Source organism: Hylobates moloch, unplaced genomic scaffold (assembly GCF_009828535.3).
Source record: "Hylobates moloch isolate HMO894 unplaced genomic scaffold, HMol_V3 SCAFFOLD_14, whole genome shotgun sequence".
NCBI lineage: Eukaryota > Metazoa > Chordata > Mammalia > Primates > Hylobatidae > Hylobates > Hylobates moloch.
The window spans coordinates 4,440,913-4,464,817 of NW_026652289.1; the positions used below are offsets into that span (position 1 = coordinate 4,440,913).

At 48.5% G+C, this 23,905-nt stretch overlaps 1 protein-coding gene across 1 annotated transcript in view; it reads left to right on the plus strand.

Annotated features, from left to right (window-relative positions):
* Positions 1 to 23,905, plus strand: part of C2CD2 (C2 calcium dependent domain containing 2) — a 69,056-nt gene that overhangs the window by 37,978 nt on the left and 7,173 nt on the right. Inside the window, exons 6-13 of the mRNA XM_032174677.2 lie at positions 1,194 to 1,317; positions 3,487 to 3,595; positions 6,382 to 6,446; positions 8,148 to 8,272; positions 8,766 to 8,940; positions 10,084 to 10,197; positions 14,187 to 14,314; positions 16,479 to 16,788. Coding sequence (XP_032030568.1) covers positions 1,194 to 1,317; positions 3,487 to 3,595; positions 6,382 to 6,446; positions 8,148 to 8,272; positions 8,766 to 8,940; positions 10,084 to 10,197; positions 14,187 to 14,314; positions 16,479 to 16,788 — 1,150 coding nt within the window. The remainder of the gene's footprint in view (positions 1 to 1,193; positions 1,318 to 3,486; positions 3,596 to 6,381; positions 6,447 to 8,147; positions 8,273 to 8,765; positions 8,941 to 10,083; positions 10,198 to 14,186; positions 14,315 to 16,478; positions 16,789 to 23,905) is intronic.

Sequence of the window (23,905 nt, forward strand, 5' to 3'; positions counted from 1 at the left end):
CACAGCATGGGCGCTGGCGCCACCTCCGAGAAGCCCGTCTGGGTCCCTGAATGCTTGCAACGAACAGAGCCTCTTTAACAAACCTGCAGGTTGTGCACATGTACGCTAACACTTAAAGTATAATTTTAAAAAAAAGAAAAAGAACTTAAACAAACAAAGTAAATAAAATAAAAGAACACTCTTGGCCAGGCGTGGTGGCTCATGCCTGTAATCCCAGCACTTTGGGAGGCTGAGGCGGGCGGATCACCTGAGGTGGAGATTTCGAGACCAGCCTGGCCAACATGGTGAAACCCCATCTCTACTAAAAATACAAAAAGAATTAGCCAGGTGTGGTGGCGGGCACCTGTAATCCCAGCTACTCAGGAGGCTGAGGCAGGAGAATTGCTTGCACCCAGGAGGCAGAGGTTGCAGTGAACTGAGATAGCACCACTGCACTCTAGCCTGGACAACAGAGCGAGACTCTGTCTCAAAAAAAAAAAAAAAAAAAAAGACCACTCTTGGCAGTGGGTGACAGGTGGAACCCAGTTTGGGAAATGCTGGTTTGAAGCTGGGCTCTTCCAGATTTGGGGGTGCTTTCTGTTTGAAATGCCCTGGTGCCTGTTGGAGGATGTGATGTGGTGGAAGCTGGTCCCAGCTGCCCTGCCTCTGTCCCCTCACCTGTCCCCTCACCTGTGCAGTGCTGCAGTATGCATAGACATTCCTCATGTGGACGTTGGACTCTGTGTGGAGGTGGGAAATGGGTGTGGGCTGACAGCCCTGGCTGTTCCCATCTGTCTGGTGTCCTGCTGTGTGCCAGCAGGCCTTGAGTGCCCGCAGCCAGCAGAAGAGGTCCTCATGCTCTTAAGCTCCTGCCCGGGTCAGATAGTTTAGACCCATGGCAAAGCGAGCTCCATCTTCCCCTGTGGTAAGTTTCGGGAACCCTGTCTGTGGATGAATGCATTGCTGCTTGTACTTGCTGTATTTGGGATAGAAAATGCCCCCAGGCAGGAGGATGGCGATGGCTCATTGGCTCCCTCCCTTCCCATGAGAAGGGAAATTGTTTCAAAGCAGACCCCAGAGCTCGGGCTCCCTGTGCAGGTTTTCCTGTAGACACTCCACTGCCACCACCCCCCATAACAGGAGTCCAGCGGCTACTTCCTTGGTCCTCAATCTCCCCATGAAGACCAAAAATTAAGTGCTCTTTATTTTTTCAGAACTTACAGTGTGCTCCATCTACTGCTCAGGAATCCTGTCCTCCTAAACCTCCAAGGGCTCACGAGCTAAAGCTACTGGTGAGGAACATCGGCGCCTTGCTGCTCAGCGAGCCCGGTGCCTCAGGTAGGTGATGATGGGAGCCTGCCTGCCTGGAGGGGCTGCTCCTGCCCCTGAGCAGAGTCAGGGGCTCCGGGGGGCCTTGGATTCTCTGGTGGCTTCCTCCTGTGGGGGTGCAGCGGGAGCCCTGCCATGGTTGCAGAAAGCACCTGAAAATGTAACGGGAACAAGAGATGGTAAAAAATCCAATCCTGTTTCTGCACGTGTGAAGGCCAAGGGGAGAAAGGAGTATAATTGATTTGGCCTTTTTCGTTTGTCTAGCATTGTCCTGCCTTTTTTATCTTTTCTTTCCTTTTTTTTTTTTTTTTTTTTTTAACTATTGAACCCGTATGTATGTGTTAAGCATCCCTGACCAAGGTGCAGCTTCTGCTTTCTTTCTTTTTTTTTTTTTTTTGAGACAGAGTTTTGCTCTTGTTGCCCAGGCTGGAGTGCAATGGCACGATCTTGGCCCACTACAACCTCCACCTCCCAGGTTCAAGCCATTCTCCTGCCTTAGCCTCCCTAGTAGCTGGGATTACAGGCATGCGCCACCACGCCCAGCTATTTTGTATTTTTAGTAGAGACGGGGTTTCTTCATATTGGTCAGGCTGGTCTTGAACTCGCGACCTCAGGCGATCCGCCCGCCTCAGCCTCCCAAAGTGCTGGAGATTCTGCTTTCTTAGAAAGTGGGTGAAGGGGGATGTAGGGAGTTGATGGACATCAGATGGCTTCGGCCACACTCGGAACGCCGATGCTGGGAGACCATGGCTGCTGTTGGAACCAAGACAAGCAACACAGAATGGATAACCCCTTCTGTGTGTGGTTCTGAATCACTGTTGAGGCCCCAGACACAGAGTCACTCAGGCCAGGGCACCTCTTTACACCGCGACTCCATTTTGCCAAGAACAGGAGCGAATTGTGTTGCCCGAGTATGTTAAAGGTGACTTATCTTTATTTGCAAGGGGCTTCCTCCAGTTCCGAAAGCACAAATGGGCCACATCTAGCAACTGAGACTGTGCAGAGCTAGCTGTTGAGGATTTTTTTTGGTAAAAGTGCCCGCATGTTGCTCTTTCAGCCTGTACTGCTTAGTGGCTAAAAGTGGGCTCCCTGGACTCGGCCGGTCAGAGTTGGGGTCCCAGCTCTCACACGTACCTGCCCTGAGGCCAGGCCCCGTTCCTGCCTCTGCTGGATGTCCCCATGTCTGGGTCTGAGTCTTCTCTTGAAGAGTGACTGAAAGCTCAGTAGCGAATGTGTGGAGGCTGCTTCACCCTGCTGCTGCGTGGTCCAGCGTCCACACATTCCAGCAATTACTGATTCCACAGTGTACTGGGGACTTTGTGCTGCAGGGAGAAGCATTGTCTCAAAGCAGAAACAGCTGTTCACTAGTGACATGTCCTACTACCTGGATCAAATACCCTGACTAGTATCAGATACAGCACCTGTCTGGTGTAAGTCGGGAAATGGGAACTCTGTGAGGTATGTTTCCAAATTTAGGAGTCAACGTGAACGGATGTTTAGGCTTTAGCAAACTGTTAGTCTTGTCTAAAAGTGGGGACCATGCCTCTGTATATAATGGTGCTGCCTCTCGGGAAGGGTCCCCCTGGGATCCCACACCTGTGGCCAGCACTGACGGAGGGGGGCGAGGCACTTGGGGTCAACAGCCCAGGGCTGTTGATATCAAATGTGGGAAAAAATTATTTAACTCCAATAAAGGCTGGTGCTATGAGCATTTGAAAATGGCAAAGAAAAGAATTCCCACTCTCTGAAGCGGGTATTCAGTCATTTAATTTAGCCTTTTTTTCTATGCATAAAATGTCTTCATGCAATTTAAAAAATAAAATAAAAATAATGCTGGGTGCAGTAGCTCATGCCTGTAATCCCAGCACCTTGGGAGGCCGAGGCGGGTGGATTACGAGGTCAGGAGTTCGAGACCAGCCTGGCCAACATGATGAAACCCCGTCTCTACTAAAAATACAAAAATTAGCTGAACGTGGAAGCGTGCGCCTGTAATCCCAGATACTAAGGAAGCTGAGGCAGGAGAATCGCTTGAACCCTGGAGGCGGAAGTTGCAGTGAGCCAAGATCGCGCCACTGCACTCCAGCCTGGGCGACAGAGCGAGACTCCGTCTCAAAAAATAAATAAATAAATAAAAAATAAAAATAAACGCCAACACGATGCCCTTCTATTTAATTACAGGCCACATTAACGCAGTGTGCGTCGTGCAGCTGAACGATCCTGTTCAGAGGTTCTCCAGCACCCTGACGAAAAACACTCCGGACCTCACGTGGAAAGAGGAATTCACCTTGTGAGTCCGGCCGGGTTATGGGCCTGTGTGTCCACGGCCGTATCTGTTCAGGATCGCCAAATCCTGAAATCATTCTGCAGCACCGTTTAGGCTAAAACACTAAACCAAACCAGTTAACAACAAATGATGTCTTAAGCATCTTAAAGGTAGCTTTAGGTCAAACATGGGTTTCGTTGTAAAGGCAGCTCTTAGAGTCAGTTTTCTCCTCCTGCCCCGATAGGATGAGAGGGAGCCATCGTGGGGTCTCTTTCAGACACACACATCATCCAGGGTGAAAACGGAGGGAACCTCTGACTGAATCCAGAACCCAACGAAGAAAATAGAAAAAGGGGCTGGGCGCAGAGGCTCATGCCTGTAATCCCAGCTGTTTGGGAGGCAGAGACGGGAGAATCGCTTGAGCCCAGGAGTTCAAGACCAGTGTGAGCAGCACAGCGAGACCTCTTCTCTACTAAAAGTTTTTAAAAAATTAACCGGGCATGGTGGTCCTTGCCTTGCCTGTAGTACTCCTAGCTATTTGGGAGGCTGACGCAGGAGGATCGCTTGAGCCTGGGAGATCGAGGCTGCAGTGAGTTGTGATTGTGCCACTGCATTGCAGCCTGGGTGACAGAGAGATACCCTATCTCAAAAAAAAGAAAGTCTGGGAACAGTAGCTCACACTTGTAATCCCAGTACTTTGGGAGGCTGAGATGGGTGGAGGTCAGGAGTTCGAGACCAACCTGGCCAACATAGTGAATGAAACCCTGTCTCTACTAAAAGTACCAAAATTAGCCAGACATGGTGGCAGGTGCCTGTAATCACAGCTACTCAGGAGGCCGAGGCAGGAGAATCACTTGAGCCTGGGATTCAGAGGATGCAGTGAGCTGAGATTGTACCGCTGCACTCCAGCCTGGGCAACAAAGTGAGACTCCATCTCCAAAAAAAAAAAAGAATAGAGATAGGGAAAAATGTAGGCCATGCATAAATAATGGTGTAAGAATCATAAATAAAATATTATCAAACAGAATCTAGCAGCACATGAAAAGTAAAGCCAGCTGTGTTCATACCAGGAATGTAAGGATGTACGTGTGCTTTCACGTAAGGAAATCTGTTAATGGTGTTCATTGTATTACTAGATCAAAAGAGAAAATAAATGTATTTTCTCTACATATGTCCAAAAGACATTCAGTGACATTTAATACCCATTCTTAATTTTTAAAAACTTAATTAGAACAAAATTTATGGATACTTCTTTAATAAGATTTTAAAAATCACCATAAATGGTAAATACCAGAAGCAGACTCACTAAAATCAAGAGAAGGATGCCTATTGTTTTGTTCTAGAAGTATTGGTTAATGCAATTAGATAAGGGAAAAAACCATACACAAATACCGGAAAGGAAGAGGCAAGACCAATCATTGCTTGGAGATGATATGACTGCATATCAAGACTATGCAAGAAAATCAACCCAAGCTATTAGAATAATGGATATGAGGTAGAAATGAATATTTTAAAAACTAATAGACATAATCATTTAATGAACTAGCTGAGTACCAAAGTATTAAAATGAATCATAATCTAATCCTTAAAAAATGAACAATTAGAAAAAGTAATGGAAGAAAATTTCCCGTGTGTGTGTGTGTGTGTGTAGCTTTTATAAATCATGAATGAAAAGATGACAGCTGCCTTAGAAAACTGAACAAAATTCCTGAACTGGAAATACAAAAGCCAGAGCTACCAACGGCCATAAACTTCTAAAAAGATGTTCAGAAATAAGTAAAGTCATGCAAACTTCAGCAAAAGAGAGAGGTCATTTTTCCACCTCACAGCTTGGTAAAGGATAAGAGAGTGATAACGGCATTGGAGGTGTCACGGGGAATAAGCATTCTGGATGCCATTAATCGGCCTAAATGAAAAACACCTCTCAAATGCACATGCCATTTGACAGGCAATTAGAGTTTTCCTAAGGAACTAGTCACATGGCGTGCAAAGATATATGTGTAAGAATGTGCCTCTCAGCTTGTGTAGAGTTATGAAATACTGGGGACCACCAACACATTAAGAAGGGTTGTTCAGTAAAGAGTTGGCTGAATAAAATCTCCTAAGGCCAAAGAGCAGAATACTAGAGGCCCATCAAACATGATGTTGCTCTGTAGTTATACAGAAAGACATCCACAAAATTTTTGGTTAAAAGAATAGGTTACAGGCTGGGCACAGTGGCTCACACCTGTAATCCCAGCACGTTGGGAGGCCGAGGTGGGAGGGTGGCTTGAGCTCAGGAGTTCGAGACTAGCCTGGGCAACGTAGCAAGACTTCATCTCTACTTTTTTTTAATGCCTTTTTAATGAAAATAAATAGATTATGAAGAAGGAGGGAGGTATATCATGTTCCGTATTTTGTCTTTAGGTCATTATATAGCTGTGCTTTCAATATGGCAGCGACTGGCCACATGTGTCTCTTTAAATTAAATTAATGGAAATTTTTAAAAATGACGTTCAGTTCCTCAGCTTGCACTGGCCACCTCTCCAGTGCTCTGTGCCTACCGCATTTGACAGCTCCTCTGTCACTGTCATCACAGAACATCCTGTTGACTGCTCTGGAAGGCTAGTCACCGAATATTAACAGTAACTGTTTCCGAATGGGGAGGTTGCAGATAACTTTTTCCTTTTTTTTTTTGCTTATACGTCTTGGTGGTTTGTTAAATATTGACATCTTTGTCTTCCTTTCTATAATGAGAAAAAATACTCTATTTCATAAAAAGAATCAAGCATTGCATTTTTTAGGACTCATAACTTTTTTCTCTTCCAAAGCGAGTTGAATGCCAAGTCGAAGGAGTTACACCTGCAGATTTCAGAGGCTGGGCGATCCTCAGAAGGTGGGTTGAGCAGGAGGACAGAGGCCCCGCCCTCTGGAAAGGTCCTCCGCTGCATGACCTGGCCCTCAGGAAAGGGCGGTGGGAGTTCCAGCAGAGGAAGCTGACCCCTCCTCTAAATGACTTCGGTTTTCCCATGGGAATGTTTGGTCGAAAGGCAATTTGAGTTATTAACAAGGTCATACATTTTGGGGAAATGTTCAACTGGATTTTTTGTTTGTTTTTTTTTTTTTTTAAATCCAAAATCTTTTATGCAACAATTCTTGGCATAGAGAAGTAGTTCTGAACCTTCCTAGCCCCAAGAGATCTCCTTTTTTTGGAAAACAAAAAAAACAAAACCTTTTAACTGCAGTGAGATAAACAGCATAAAATGTATCATCTTAACCATTTCTGAGTACATAGTTCAGGGGCAGTAAGTACCTTCACACTGTTGTGCAACCATCACCCCCTTCTATCTCCAGAGTTTTTCATCCCTACTCTACTGCCTGTATGAATTTCACTGGGTTTTTCCTTGTAAAATAAACTACAGAGGTTTAAATTGAACTCAGGATTTATACACAAGAAAGCAACAATTAGAGGTAAAGTCACTAAAACACTAGAATGAACGTGGGCCTGTATGTGTGCGTATGTACACATCAGTAGTTTCAATATTTGTTAGGTTTTTAAAGATACAAATATTTTCTTAGATTGTAAAACTCTCCCCATAAACATACCAAAATTGAGAAGCCCTTGCCCAGCCTATCCAGCAATAAAATCAAGCCATTTGGTTACCTCCTAAAGTGAGAAGGTTGTTATTTCTCCCAATTAACTAGTTTTATATCCTAGTTGTTAGCAAGAATCCTGAGGCGACTTCCTTGATTTTGGAGTCCCGAGAAAACTGGGATGCCCACGAGATAAGAGTCCCGAGAGAGAAGCGTAACGCAGGTCGGGGACCTGCACAGCATGGGGGTGCTGTTTACCAGAAGTCAACTTCTGATCCCATTCCTGGGTCCCCACTCCTGCTGGCCTCACTCAAATTTCATTCTAGCCCAGCCTGATGCAATCTATGAAATTTCGAACTTTACAAAAACAATGCAAAGAATAGCCACATAACCTTTACTGAAACTCACGTATCCTTAACATTTGCCCAGTTTCCTTTACTATTTGTGCTCATGCTTGGTCTCTCTCTCTCCCCATACTCATTTTCTTTTTACACACACACACACACACACACACACACACACACACACACACACACACACACACAACTTGAGGGTAAATTATATGCATCTTGGCCCTTTATCCTCAATTCTTTAGTGTATATTTTCCTAGGAATGGAGATACTCTCTGCTGTGTCCACAGTACAGTTGTCAGCTCCCTGAATTTACATTGCTGCAATTCCTTAGCTTATGCCCATCTTCCAGTTTTTGTCACTGGACGACCCCATGATGTCCTTCAGAGCGGTGACCTTTCCACTCCAGCGCAGGGCCGGACATTGCCTGTCTTATTGCCTTGGCATCCTCTGTCCTGCAGCGTTTCCACAGCCTTTCTTTGTCTTTTATGGCATCGACATTTTTAAAACGTTCTGAAACGTGAGCACTTTCCAGTGGGCTGGATGCACGTGAGGAGCACAGTGTTCCGGCTGCTGGCCGTGTGGGCCTTTCCATTCTCACGGAACCCCGGGAAACATCAGCGGCACCCCTTGCCTGTCTCCTGTCTTTTCAGGTCTGCTGGCGACGGCGACGGTTCCTTTGGATTTATTTAAGAAGCAGCCTTCTGGGCCACAGAGCTTCACGCTGACCAGCGGGTCTGCCTGCGGCAGCTCAGTGCTGGGCTCGGTCACAGCAGAGGTAGGGCGAGGCTGTCCGCCGCGGCCGGGTTCCGGCTTGGGGCACTTGCCCAAGGAGCGTCTTCACTTATGTCTGCAGAGTCTCACTCCTGCTTCTGCGTGAAATAAGACCTCCTCTAAGAGGAGATGCTGTTTCATCGTACGCAGGACCAGACTCGAATAGAGCACGTTCTGTCCACTGTACAATTGAGTTGTCTGTTGGAGGAGATAGCTTTTCAGGATGCCATTTTATGGGCCTACCCCAAAAAGGCCTTTCAAAGTTTTGCTTGGTTCCCCAGCTTCTATTCTGTTGCCATCATTACGTGTTGAGCTGGCTGTGTGTAAGGCTGGGTCTGTGTCCATTCTGGGAATATCCAGTTTAATTGGAAATGCTAAGTGACCTTAAGGGAAGGAATTATGAATTATGGTTATTTCACAAGAAGGCAGCATTACGTGGCTGATCAGCCTGTGCAACTTCCACAAAACCAGAAACAAGTAACGCGTCTTCTCTGCAGTTCTCTTACATAGAACCCGGTGAATTGAAGTCCTGGCCCATCCCTCCCCCTGTTCCTGCTGCAAAAATAGAAAAGGACCGCACGGTGATGCCCTGTGGGACTGTGGTCACTACTGTCACTGCTGTGAAGACCAAGCCTCGTGTTGACGTGGGGAGGGCGTCCCCGCTGAGCTCTGGTGAGACAACAGGAATGCAGTCGAGGACCTTTGTGCGTGACGCCTGCCTGTAACCACCTTTCCCCCACAGACTGCAGAGTTCTGGAGCCTGCAGCACCGAGTGTTAGGAAAATCTCACAGCACAGGAAGGGTGCTGATTGGCCACACTTGTGCTTAGTTTGTTATTGTTATTGGATGACAGTTATCTTTCTCTTCGGCCGAACACATATGCAATAAACTGAAACAAGGTTCAATTCCCATGGTATATTCTGAAGCTAAAATCTAGATAGTGTAAATAGTTGCACTTAGGTGTAACTCCAACTAAGTTAAATTAAGAACTCTATTATAGGGCTGGGTGCAATGTCTCATGCCTGTAATCCCAGCACTTTGGGAGGCCGAGGTGGGCAGATCACCTGAGGTCAGGAGTTTGAGACCAGCCTGACCAACATGGTGAAACCCCATCTACTAAAAATACAAAATTAGCTGGGTGTGGTGGCACATGCCTGTTGTCTTAGCCACTCTGGAGGCTGAGGCAGGAGAATTGCTTGAACCCAGGAGGCAGAGGTTGCAGTGAGCCGAGATCACACCATTGCACTCCAGCCTGGACAACAAGAGCAAAACTCCTTCTCAAAGAAAAAAAAAACAAAAACAAAACAAAACACAAACTCTATTACCTGTACGTGGGGACAGCACACACTTTTTTCTTGAAAAGTTCAAAGTGGACTTTCTTCTGTTAAAAATCGTTTGCTAGAAGGCTTGACTGGCTGTCATTTGAGATCCAGCTGAATTCTGTACCTGTCTCCGCAGCCACTGCCTTGGAGACAGAAGTTTCTGTATAAGCGTATGCTTTACTTCTCAAAATTCATACTGCATCTCTGCTTGTACAAAAGCATTATCCTCCCAGAGTACGTGAGTTGGCACAGTTCAGGGATGCAAAATAGAATGGGAAATTCTGGCTTAGTTGAAATGTTTCTGAAATTTTATTTCAACCTGGACTCCAGACACCACTCTGCCCCTCCTCCCCTCAAAACGGCGTTCGTTAAGCTTTGCCTTTACCAGCTGCACACACCAGAGTTGCAGTGAGGGCTGTCCTTTCACTTTTCGGTAACTATTGATCCAGTCAGCCACGGGGCCGCCTTTGTAATCAGGATCTTCCTCTGGCAGATTCTCCGGTGAAGACCCCCATCAAGGTGAAGGTGATCGAGAAGGACATCTCTGTCCAGGCCATCGCCTGCCGCGGCGCCCCCGTCAGCAAAACACTCTCTTCTTCAGACACAGGTAACTGAGACATGCCCACATCACTCTCCCTCTTAGCACCTTTGGGCCTTTTGGGCTGTTCTGATATGAAGTATTTTCCTTTCAGAGTTTGGAAAAAGTTGTTTTGGGCCTGGTGCAGTGGCTCACACCCGTAATCTGAGCACTTTGGGAGGCTGAGGCACGTGGATCACTTGAGGTCAGGAATTTGAGACCAGCCTGGGCAACATGGCAAAACCCCATCTCTACTAAAAATACAAAAATTAGCTGGGCGTGGTGGCGCATGCCTGTAATCCCAGCTACTCAAGAGGCTTAGGCAGGAGAATTGCTTGAACCCGGGAGGCAGAGGTTGCAGTGAGCCGAGATTGCACCACTGCACTCCAACCTGGGTGACAGAGCGAGACCCTGTCTCTTAAAAAAAAAAAAAAAAGGTTTTGATTTGGTTTTGTTTTGTTATTGAGTGATGAGTGAAGGAGAGGGAGAAAAGGGAACTCCAAATTGATCAGAGACCATTAGTGGCATTCAGGCATTCATATTCCTGCTACATTTTAGGGAATGCTTTAACAAGATAAAAAGCCAGCTGAGACTTTGCGTTTTAGAATTTCTGATCATTTTTCTCTTGCACAACACGCTAGCTACATTAATAGCAAATAAGTAGGACTCGGGACATCATCATCACGGTCACTTTAATTTTATTTCCCACTTTCTGCTTAGACCAGCTTAGTAGAAGTAGTTTTCCCTTCTACTAGGAAATGGTCACTATGAATAGGAAATGCAAATTTCCTATTTTATGGTCACTTTCAGGTAATAGACATTTTTGAAGAGATGACTTACTGACTTATTAAATCACTGCGCAATCTAAATTTGGGGATTAACTTTCTCCCTTCGCCTCCTCGTGACCTGCTCTCAGGGGCAATGGATGCTTCCTTCTTGCTTAGCTCTCCTGCATTCGCTGAGTCCTGTGTCTGACCTTGGCCGGGTCCACAACTGGGCAAGGTGGGGCAGTCAGGGAGGTGGAAAGTTCTCACTGGAGGGGCACTGTCTTAACGTGGTGTTGGATTCTCAGCCTGGTGAAAGTTTATCACCGCGTCCTCCTCTTGTGGGAGGTTTTATGGTGTTTTGGATACTACCCTGCTGGGTCCACCACCTGCAGTTCTGGGACTCAGGCCCTGCCCCTCCTTTTGTTACCAGAAAAGCATCTTGATCTAGACTCCAAGAGAGGGTTCTTGGATCTGGTGCAAGAAAGAATTCGGGGCGAGTCCACAGAGTAAAGTGAAAGCAAGTTATTAAGAAAGTAAAGGAATAAAAGAATGGCTACTCTGTAGGCAGAGAACCCGTAAGAGCTGCTGGTTAGCTATTTTTCCGGTTATTTCTTGATCATATGTTAAACAAGTGGTGGATTGTTCACGAGTTTTCTACCAAAGGGGTGGGGATTTCTTAGAACTGAGCGTTCCTCCGCTTTTCAGACCACACAGGTAACTTCTTGCCTTTGCCACGGCATTCGCAAACTTGTGGCGCTGGTGGGAGTGTCTTTTAGGATGCTGATGCATTATCCTTAGTGTATCACCCGCAGCGAGGACAGCCGGAGGTCACTCTCATTGCCGTCTTGGTTTTGGCCGTCTTCTTGACCACATCCTGTTTTATCAGCAGGGTCCTTGTGACCTGTGTCTTGTGCTGACCTCCTAGCTCATCCTGTGAGTAAGGACACCTCACCTCCTGGGAGTACAGCCCAGGGGGTCCCAGCCTCATTTTGCCCAGCCCTTATTTGAGATGGAGCCGCTCTGGTACTCATGCCTCTGACGCTTTTGCCGCTGCCCCTGATGCCCCTTCCTCAGTTTCTTCCCCTGGCAGTGCCCCCACTGCCCATGCTGTGGGGTCCCGTCACCTGGGCAGGATCCCTCCTAAAAGACCCAGGCTGATGTTCCCACTGTGGGTTCTGGTGCACGGGCCATGGAGCCGGCCCCCAGGCTTACCTGCCACGGTGCAGCCAGGCGCTGTAGCAGGTGTCCAGGCTGTCCCTGGCACCTGGACCGGGCTCTCGGGGGACTGAACAGGAGCACTGGGCCTGGCGTGAGGAGGACGCTCTCCCGACGCGTCTCCCTTGGTGGCTTTGGGAATCACAGCACAGCTTTCTCTTGAGGAGTCCTCCCCAACTCCTTTCTCCAACACTTCTCTCTTCTCAGTGTGGGTCAGTGGCTAAACAAAAACCTGTTCCTGTGCTCACAACACTCCTGACGCCAAATATATAGATTTTCTATGGCAAGCAATTTTCTGTTTCTCTGCAGACACCAACTGGGTGTCCTACAATTTAATTCAATTCTGGCATGACCTAGAGTTAGCTCAGATCCCACAGGTGAAAGGCTCAGCCCCGCAAAACCACCCTCCCACTTTAGATGCCAGGCACAAATAGTGGGTCCCCAGGTTACCACACTTTTGTCCCACTTGGCTACAAATTGGGGTTTCCATGACACCCTCCTCGGGTTCTGTAATTTGCTATGATGGCTCACAGAACTCAGAGAAACACTTTACTTGGGTTTACCAGTTTATTGTCACACAAATGCACAGCCAGATGAAGAGGGGCGCAGGGCACAGTCTGGAAGGATCCTGAGCGTAGGAGCTTTGATCTCCGTGGAGTCGCCTCTCTCCCAGTACATGCATGCGTTGGTTCACAACCTGGACGCTCCCTGAGCCCTGTCATTTAGGGGTTTATGGTGCTTCTATAAGTTGATATGTAGGCATGATTGATTCACTTATTGGCCTTTGGTGATTTGGACTCAGTCTCTAGCCCCTTTCCCTTCCCCACAGGCAAGAGGAGGGCAGAAAGTTCCAGCCTTCTAACCACAGGGTTGGTGCCTCTGACATCCAGTGCCCGTCCGCATTAGCATTCACTCAAGTGGGGTGCAGGGGCTTATTAGGAATAAGAAAGATGCCCCAGCTCAGTGGCTCTGGAATTCAAAGGGGTTTTTTTGGTTCTCTGTGCCAGGAACCAGGGAGGAAGACCAAGTATCTATTTATTGTTCGCCGGTGTCACTGTTGTCACTGGTTCTTGGCCTCTGTGGTCTTATCTTGACTCCCTTTGGAAATGCAGCATCTGTAAGCCTCAGGCCATGGCCAGAACTGAGACAGAAGTTCCTTTTACCATCCTGCTACTTTAATAGCTTTGTCATTTTGACTTTACCTGAGCAGGAAAGTGTAAGTTACAAGCATCAGCTCTGAGTCAGAGAGACCTGCTGTTCATCGCAGCTCTGGGGCCTCCTGGCTGCTGGAAATCCTCCGCAATGGTCAAATGGGATAAAAAGAGGGACCTGCTCATGGGGTGCGGAATAGGAGTAAATGAGAGAATGTGCACAGAGCTCTCTCTCTGAACAGCACCTGGTTTGCCGTAAGCATTCTATTGATGTTGGCTGGTGTGTGTTGTTATTAACCTGGGGAAGGAAGTGCTTTTATTAACTGGCCCTTCATAGCTCTATTTACTATTCTATGTGTTTAGCCACTCTTGGGAGGGAAAAGGAGTTACTACCTTGCCTTTCAAAGTTCAAAATCTTCCAAAGGGTTAGATATTTTTTTGTTGTTGTTTGCTTGCTTTTGCCATTTTCCATCAACTCTATTCAGATATAACTTAAATAAATAAAATCGGTGAATCTTAAGCAGACACTTCAGTGAGTATCTTGTAACCACCCAGGGAATCAAGTTGTAGACCAAGGGTCAGCAAACAGCAAACTATGGCCCGTAGGAAAAATCTGGCCCGTCACTTGTTTTTGTAAATAAAGTTTTACTGAAACCCAGCCATGCTCATTTATTTACCTGTGGTCTCTAGCTGGTTTCACTCGATAAAAGCTGCATTGCGAAGTTGTCGCAGAGACCACCTACAAAGCCCAAACAGTTTACTCTGTGGCCCTTTTTAGAAAATATCTGCTAACCATTGCTTATCGACCATTTCCGTTATCCCTGGAAGTTCCCATGGAAGTCTTTAATTTTTGCTGATGAGCTTAACACTGCCTTCCTTCTGGCAGAATTGTTGGTGTTGAATGGTTCGGATCCAGTGGCTGAAGTTGCCATTCGACAGCTCAGTGAATCTTCAAAGCTGAAACTCAAGTCGCCACGGAAGAAAAGCACTATTATCATATCAGGGATCTCCAAGGTACCATCGTGGTGGCTGGGGAAGTGTTTGCATCTGTCAGTGACCTGCTGCTCCTCTGCCCTTTGAAGAAGTTAGCCCAAGCACTTGGTTAACGTCCAGAGAGTTCCATTTACAAATGTCAAATTATGTTCCTCACCCCACAAAGGAGTCATGTGTGGTGTTGTGTTTATGCAGTTTATCCTATTCACCAAGGACACGGGAGACTTTCTAATCAGGGACGCTTTACACGTTGAGAGGTTGGCAAATCATTTCAAGAAAAATTATCAAAAGAGAGGAACATGATGTAAGGCTCCCCTTTGGTACAGAACCTCTGCCCTCGTCACCACCCAGTCACGGGGAACTTTCACTTTCCACGTGACACGTTTCCAAAGCCTTTTACTTTTTTGCAGTGAATGTTTATTCCTTTTGTAATCAGAGAGAAATGAACATTGCGGTGTCCCCCGTGGACGTCGCACTCCCTTTCTTCCCCTTCTCCTGCTCCGGGATGTCTGCTCAGAGCAGGTGGTGGCGGACATGTGGTTCCGGTGGCGGAGAGACCAGCCCCTCAGGTGAAGGGCCCTGTTACAGATCCTTACTCTTTTTATTACATTTTTTTAAATTGATTTTTAATTTTTTCTCTATCTATTTATTTTGAGACCAGCTAATTTGTTATGAGACTGGCTAATTTTTGTAATTTTGGTGGAGATGGGGTTTCACCACATTGCTCAGGCTGCTCTCAAACTGCTGGGCTCAAGTGATCTTGGCCTTCCAAAGTGTTGGGATCACAGGCGTGAGCCACTGTTCCTGGCCCTTACTCTTTTTTGACATTTCCAAATGAACAGGTGGAGGGAGGGTTGGGAGATTTTGATCTGGAGTAGGAGGGGGATGAGGAAGAATTCTGGACAAAAGAGTGGGTGGGTGGGCCAGAGGGCACGCAGAAGATGGATTCCTCAGTGGCTGGGAGACGGGCCAGAACAGGACCTCGGAGGTGCCAGAGATGAGTCATCAGCCTTGCCATCGTACCCAGAGGGTGGCCTTGCCCCACATCCCAGAGGCAGGCGGGTGGTGTTACTGGAGCTTCCTGAGCTCCTCCGGGGGCCTTCAGCAGGGATCCATGACCTCTCTGGAAGTCTGGGGCCCAGTAGTTGGGTTTTCTTTGGTCTTGGGTGAATGAATGAGCAAAATAAGGACAAGACTCATGGTCATCTCCCCTATACTTTTTCTAAGATCGTATTTAAAAATCACAAGGAACTCCTGGATCTTAGTATTTAATGTTCTGAATCCACTGCAGTGATTATTTTTATTGGTGCTCAGATTATCTAATCTTTATTATTATTTTTTTGAGATGGAGTCTTGCTCTGTCGCCCAGGCTGGAGTGCAGTGGCACAATCTCGGCTCACTGCAAGCTCCGCCTCCCGGGTTCACGCCATTCTCCTGCCTCGGCCTCCCGAGTAGCTGGGACTACAGGCACCCGTCACCACGCCCGACTAATTTTTTGTATTTTTTTTAGTAGAGACGGGGAGATTATCTAATCTTGAGTCAGTGGGCGCTTACACAGGCCGGCACTTAAGTCAGAACAGCACAGTTGTCCCTAAGCAAACACCTGTGTCACTGCCACCCACAGCAAGAACGGCATGATTGGCCCTCAGGTAGCCCCTGTGCCCCCCTCCCCAAACTTTCCCCCCTCCAAGGAAGAGCTAGCCCGACTCTCAGAGGTTCATTTGGTGCTTAAATATTTTTACACAAAATATGATTTTTGAGAGGATGTGCTAGTGAATTTCCACTTGCAGGTAACATAAACATGTGTAGGAACAAAGACAGCTAAACCCGAAACACCATGGCCATTTCCTTTATGCTGTCGTGGACTCTGCAGGACGGACTCTCTCTCTCGCATCTCATTTCTGCAGCTTGCCACAAACGCTCCCATCGCTAGGCCCGTCTGCGGGAGGAAGAGGGTTAACCTCTAAGCCCCGGGGGCCTGAGCCCTGGCTGTAAGGGAGACCTTTTTGAGCCCAAGCATGAGCAACGGCCGTGATGTATGAGCGCCTTCTCTGAGGCCCGCTGCTGCATCTTCTGAGACTTTGAAATCAGCTGTCAGAATGCTTTGGAGAGTGCTTTTCAGGTCTTTTCAAACCCTCCCTTCCTTTCATGTATCGTTTGTCATCTTCCCCACTGCCCCTGACAGACCTCACTATCTCAGGACCACGACGCTGCCCTGATGCAGGGCTACATGGCCCCTGTGGACAGCACCCACCAGGAGGACGCCCCATCCCATCTGGAGAGGACGGCAGCCTCTGCCCCGCCAGAGGAAGCCGAGTCAGCCCAGGCATCCCTTGCCCCCAAGCCCCAGGAGGACGAGCTAGACTCCTGGGACTTGGAGAAGGAGCCACAGCCTGCAGCATGGAGCAGCCAGGTCCTGCTGGACCCCGACGGTGATGAGCTGTCAGAGAGCTCCATGAGTGTCTCGGAGCCGGGCGCTGCCAAAAAGCATAAAGGTACCTGCTCCCGGGCCCCCCACTTGGTGGCTTTGTGCTCATGCTGGCTTCCAAGCTGAAGTCATCTGCTTTCCTTCCCTTGGTCCCCTACAAACTCCCTCCCAACTTCACCCCCTGCCCCTCCAGAATCGCCCTGTGCTGAATGTTTGAACCCATGGGGGGCATCTGCAGGTCCTTCTGTGTGAGGGTTGGCGTCATCTCTGCATTTGGGGTCAGTGTGTGTCCATGCATAGATGCCCCTTCCTCAGTCCGGGCTTGCTCCACCTGGCTTCCCAAGGGGTTACCAAGAGCCCTACACAATGATGGGCCACAGAGACTCAGAGCAAAGCCAGGCAGAGCCTGGGGCTCCTTCCACTGCCGACTTGGACATCTTTGCTCCTTTGTGCCTCTCAGAGTCTCCCTGCACCTGAAACAAAACCAGACCTCACCACCTGACCCTAGGAGGCTCTACGGGGAGAAAAGCGCCTGGGGATAATGAATCAATTAACTTAATATGTGGGTGGTGAGGAGGTGATCATTTCATTAGTACTGATTGCTCCCATTAGCCCTAAGTCAGTGCTTTAAAACTATAAATTCCTTAAGTGTGTGCAGATTTGCTGAGACAGTGCTTTGGCATGAGTAACCTGAATGTAGTTGCTCAGGACATATAGTCTAGGGGTTTGGGGTCAGTTCCAGATGTGAGACCCACCCACCGAGCCTCAGCATCCTCCCCCATAAGATGAGGAGCATGGCCGCTGCTTGCGCCCACCTCACTCCACCATTCGGGAGACAAAAGGACATCTCGGTGCAGAAGACAGGACTGGGGGCAAGGCAGGCCAAGCCGTGAGCTCAGGTGAAGCTCAGCATTAACTCCTGGCTCTGGCTCTTGTGTGTGGGGCTCCAAGGCTTTCAGCAGGAATCTCAGGATGTCCTGAGACCATCTGTGTCGGGAAATTGAAGGGGTTCCTTGTGGGAGCTTTGTTCAGCACTGCTGTCGCTGCCTTTTGTCCTCTGTTCTTGATGCCGTAGACCAGTGATTCTCAAGCCCAGCACTTTTTTCCCCCAGGGAATATGGCAGTGTCTGGAGACACTTTAGTTGTCACAGCTGGGAGTCTAGGGTGCAGTGGGCATCTAGTGAATAGAGGCCAGGGATGCCACTCATCGCCCTGCCGTGCACAGGACATGCCCCCACAAGGCAACCTCACAGTGCAGCATGCTCTGGTCCCAAATGTCCCTGGTGCCAAAGCCCACAGCCTGCCGTGGGCTGGACTGTCTGAGTCTGTCCCCTTCCCCTCTCTCCCTGTCTTTGCTTCGTGTCCCTCAGCCATGGCATGGTGGCCTCCCTCTCCCATGCCCACCTCCTTGCCAGTGCAGAGTCGTGATAGGTGTTGGGGGAAATGGGAAGTTAGAAGAGGAAAGGGAGAAGGAGGAAATTTCCTGGATAAGACTTCAGACCCCTTGGACTCCATTTGCCACTGCCTAGCCTTGGGACGCTTTATGCATGGACCCCCCTCCACAGAGCACTTGAGGGCTGTAAGCTGCACGCTGACCTCTGTGGCGGGCTCCTGTGCTCCTGTTAAGAGGTCTTGGCTTGGGTTATGTCAAAGGTGACCTGGTCACCTGACACACACACCTGTGGCCTGTTCTTTGTCTTGGAGACAGTGAGTGCTGGGTGAAGTGGGACAAACATGGGTGCAGGGTGGGGTAGCTCTTCCTCTCCCTTACCTGACTCGATGGCCTGTTTCCTCTTGTCCTGGCAGAACCCAACCCCCCGTCCGCCCTCCTTGTTCCTTCTGAAATGCCAAGCCTCGCTCGCTCTGTTCATGCAAAGATCTGTGTTCCTTCACACAGCCCCTCCTCCTTCCCCCTGTCTGGTTTCCCTTCCAGGGAAAGCTGTGTCACCCACCCTGCTCCTCTCCCTTCACGGGCCAGGTGGATGAGGGGTCCATCCTTTGGGGACTGGGTGTCGGGCAGGTGTGCTGGGGGCTGGGGCTGGCCACCTACAGCGCAGGCTCAGAACTTGTCGGAGCCTTGGCATTTGGGAGTGCAGCAGAGAGGCTCAGCCGTGCGTGCCGTGCGTTTCACTCCTGCGGCCCTACCGCACTGACCCCAGGTTTTTGAACAGGACATACTTGGCAGCAGTTTTAAATGTTTCCTTCCAGTGTTTTTAAAGAGACTTGTAATTAGCATCTCTGTGAGATGTTGTCACAATCTGAGACGATTCTGTGTTATGGGTGCCAAGTCATTTTCATTTTTCAACCAAACATTTTTCAAAACTGGTGATAGAGAGTGTCTTTTTTAAAAACTAAAGCTTGTTTTTTTTTATTTCGGTTTAAGAACCACCTGTATCTTCTGTCCTGCTAAGGAGTTTGTATTCGGTTTCTGAGAGTGCCTGTGTATTTAGAATCCTCCTGAGGTTCTGCTGGTTGGAAACCAGCCCGCACAGGAAATGTATTCCCCAAATTTTTATTTACTTTTAGTTTAAAAAAAGATCAGTGAAGTTGGTTGTGGATATACTCGGCACCACTGAACTGTGTAGGTAGAGATGGTTAAGGGGTTACATTATGGGTATGTTACCACAAATAAGAACAAAAGTTTCAAGGGAGGTTTTGGGAAAAAAAACTTGAACAGTAAGAAACCTTGCCAAATATCCTGCACAGTGGCGTCCTGTGTGCGTGTGGTGTCTGTAGATGGCTCAGAACCCTTACCCACGTCCACTCTGACGTTGCTCTTGCATAATTCTTTCTGCCTCTTCTCTTCATCTCATGCTCATTCCCTTTAACTTAAGAGGATCGCTATGCCAACCAGAATTAATTGCCTGCACAGTAAGTTATTTTTGTCTTATTTTTTTCACTTACACGTAGACGTCCTAGGAGTGCAGCCCGTAGCTCAGCAGCCAGCCGACCTGCCTGCCTCGTGTTCCCTCCCCTCTCCGCCTTTACCCTCCTAGGTTGCTAGTTGCCCATGTTCCTCCTGAAAGTGCTGTGGCTGAGGTTGTACAGCGCCTATCAGGTGAGGGCGCTTGCTCTGGTACCTGATGTGGCCAGGCGACCTTGCTGTGACACCCACAGGAAGAGGCTGGTTCCCTTTGTCATCTTCCAGAGCTAAAAAGTAGTCGCTTCTATCAATGGACCATCTGTGGTTCCAGTTGAAATCCGATGCTGTTCTTGGGAAGCCAAAGACAATTTTTTTTTTTTTTCTGGTCATTGTTTTTCCTATCTGCTGGGTTTTAAGAGAGATCCTTCAATTAGCTATTTATATCTGTTAGACTCTGTAGAGACAAATAGGAATAAATTTGGAAATATTTATGACATTAGAGCTATAATTTAGATTAATTATGTTTAAATTCTTTCATGTATTTGTTTACACTTCAGCCTTCTTGTGATTTGTTTTTTAAACCTTGTTAGAACCAGGGAAAGACTTTTTTTTCTTCTCCCTGTCTCCCATTTAAAATCTTGCTTACTTGCTTCAAATTTCACATAACCACTCCCCAAATTATCTTCAGGAATCTTGAAGGTTGTGGATGAGGTCTAAATCTTGCTTCTTGCTGTTGGCGTAGAGAAGGTAGCCTGGAGTCAAGTAGTCAGGCTTCATGAAATCAACATGGCCCCGGCTATTCTTGCCCATAGTGTGAACTTCACTATCAGCAAAGGGCAACAGATTCTGCAGGCTCAAAGTCAAGCAGATGATCTGCTTGATCCAGACCATCAGTTACTGGATCAGTCACGGTCCTGCAGAGGAGCAGAACCCATAGGTTACATATTTAAGGAACCGACTCATGGGATTGACAGGTCTGAAATCCGCAGGGCAGGCGGCAGGCCAGAGACCCCGGCAAGCGCTGATGCTTCAGTCTTGAGGCAGAATTTCCTCCTCCCTGGAAAACCGGTGTTTGCTCTTAGGGCCTTCAGCTGATTGGATGAGGCCTACCCCCATTCTCCAGGGTAATCTCCTTTCCTTGAAGTCCACTGGCTGGAGTTGTTAACCACATCTACACAATGCCTTCCCAGCCGCACCTCAGTTCATGTTCTGTTGAATCTCCAGGTGCTGCGGCCAAGTTGACACAGCAACACCTCACAGGCGTTGCTCGTAGAGGTGGGCAGACCGGTACATTCCATGTGGGGTTACTGCCCAGCAGACAAGAATGTGCTCCCGTCTCAGCCTCCACCCTCACAACCACCATGGGGCGGCTGTTTAGTGTGCACTGGCAAATCTGGGGCCCTGTTCTCCCTGCATCGTTTACACCAAAGGTGATAGTGAGCAATCTGCTTCCAAGTCGAGACGGGCTTTCCCATTGCTATTGAGAAAGGGAATGGAATGGCCTCTGTCCGCATGCTGGTCCTTGATGGCTGACGAGTCACACACTGCCCGAGATGTCTGCATGGCTGGAATCCTCCTCCCCCGCCCCCTGCATGCCTCTCTGGAGATGCAACTCGTTCTGGGAATCCCGCCCAATCCTTGCGGGATTAGGGGGCTTTGCTCCATGAGACCCCAAGGGCTTTGATGTATCCACACTCCCCAGAGTCTCCTCCCCAGGGGCCACAGACTTGCCCATTTTTCCAGACACCTGGCTGGCCACTTCTCAGACGCCGTCCTTAGCAGCACGGAAGAGCAGGGCCTGGGAACATGGACTTCAGAGCCAGAAAGTGCAGTGTCACACACCCACCGCATTAGTGTGCGACCCCAGACAGCCACCTCTCCAAACCTTAGCTTCCTCATTTGTCCCTACAGAGTCTAGCAAACATAAATAGCTAATTGAGGAATCTGTCTTAAAATCCTATAGGTAGGAAAACAGTGACCAAAAGCAACCCTAAAAATGGTAGGGATCAGACCTCCTTCCTCAGAGGCGGCTGGGGAATATAATTGAGGGTCCGGTCTACGGAACTGCAAACCTCAGTCGCCACCCGCACATGAGCGTCCCCTGTACGAGAAGTTGATGCCATCCCCCTAGAAGCTGTGACAAATTATCAGGTTAGGGGAAAGTGTGCAAGTCACACAAATGATTTCGAGAAGATTTGCACACAGGCACATATGACCATAATCTGGTTTCTGGCATTGATGTTGAACTATGAAATTCAACAAAACAGGCCAGGAGCTGTGGCTCACACCTGTAATCCCAGCACTTTGAGAGGCTGAGGCGGGCAGATCACGAGGTCAGGAGTTCGAGACCAGCCTGGCCAATATGGTAAAACCCTGTCTCTACTAAAAATACAAAATTAGCCAGGCGTAGTGGTGTGCATCTGTAATCCCACCTGCTTGGGAGGCTGAGGCAGAAGAGTCGCTTGAGCCTGGGAGGCAGAGGTTGCAGTGATCTGAGATAGCACCACTGCACTCCAGCCTGGGCGACAGAGCGAGACCCCGTCTCAAAAAAAAAGAAATTTAACAAAACAGCAGACATGCTCTGGAGAGCGTGAGTGAAGATGGAAGAATAGAAAATAACCTTGTTACCAGCCCCTCGCAGTGGGGTGTAAGAAGAGGCATAGGGCTCCCTGGGGCAGGGATCTGCCACTGAAACAAGTTAGTCCCTCATGGTATGGACAGACAACAGACTGGAGCCAGTAGTGGGGTTAAAACAAACATGCTATGCAAATCTTTCTTGTCTACCATCTTTTTACATGCAGGCTGCAATCCCTGCTATTTCGTCTTAATATGCCAAGAATTCGAATTTTAGGCAGTTTTTATTTTTATTGTTTTAGTTTATTTTGAGAGACAGGGTCTTGCTCTGTTACCCAGGCTGGAGTACAGTGGCAAGATCATAGCTGACTGTAGTCTCGAATTCTTGTGCTCAAGCAAAACACTTGCCTCAGCCTCCCAGGTTTAGGCACTTGTAGTACAATTTCACTTGCATAAATTATAACAACTGCTTGAAAATGTGCATATCCCATTTTATTTCTTTTAAAAAAAAGTTTAATTTTTTTATATTTTAAAAATAGAGATGGGGTTTTGCTATGTTGCCTAGGCTAGTCTCCAATTCCTGGGCTCAAGGGATTCTCCAAACCTCAGCCTCCCAAAGTGCTGGGATTACAGGCCTGAGCCACCGTGCCCGGCTCCTATTCCTGTTCTAAGGTCTTTTGAACACAGCCGTGCCTTGCCCGTCTCCGCACCCCACTTCCCTCTTAACCCAGGCACACCGCACGTCTCTGACAGTGGCGCCGGGCCCTGCGGGTGGGCTGCGTCAGCTTCTACCCACACAGCCCTGTGGTCTGCAGGCCCCCAGAGTGAAGTGTGAAGGAGCGTGAGCAGCGGCACACAGGAAAGCAGGTGCGGTGCCTGTGTCCTCGGCCCTGGCCTGCTCCCGTGTTGTTGGCTGTGGCCTCCGGGTGCTCTAAGCACTAGCGACATTTTGGCTGGACCCGGGCTAGCAGTGGACAACCCCAGCTGCATGTTTGAAAGACCTGGGATCTTTTGAAAAATGCTCATGCCCGGTGTCCCCGGACCCCCATCATGCCAGATTCTCTAGGAAGGGCCTGCGCACCTGTTGTCCTTAGAGGCCTCGGGGCTGGGGATGCTGCTCCACTGTCCTCTCCGCCTCCACTCCTCCACGTGGCTGCCTGGGTTCTAAGGACTGAACAGGAAGACATGGTGGACATTCCTGGATCCTTAAGCCAAATGCGCCCCCTCCCCTCCCAGGGCTGTATCAAAGTACCATAAACTGGGTGTTTTCAACACCAGGAGCCGATTCGCTCCCTGTTCTGGAGGCTGGAAGTCTGAGATGCTGCTGCTAGCAGGGCCACCCCTTCTGAGGCCCTGTGGGAGAGCCTGCTCCTGCCTCTCTAGCTCCTGACAGCTGCTGACAACCTTTGGTGCTCCTTGACTTGTAGAAGCATCACCCTGTGCTCTGCTTCCATCTTCACGTGGTGTCCTTTCTGTGACCCTTCACAATGTCTTCCCCTGTGTGTCTGTTTCTAAATTTCCCCTTTTGATAAGGACAGCAGGCATATTGGATCACGGGCCACCCCAATGATCTAATTTTAAGTTGATGACTTCTGCAAGGACCCCATCTCCAAATAAGGTCACATTCTGTGAAGCGCTGGGGATTAGGACTGTAACATATGAATTTGGGTGGGGGTGGGGGAGCCAAGTTCAGCCCATAACATTGACCCTGCTCATACCTCAGGCCTGACTCCAGACCCCAGGCCAG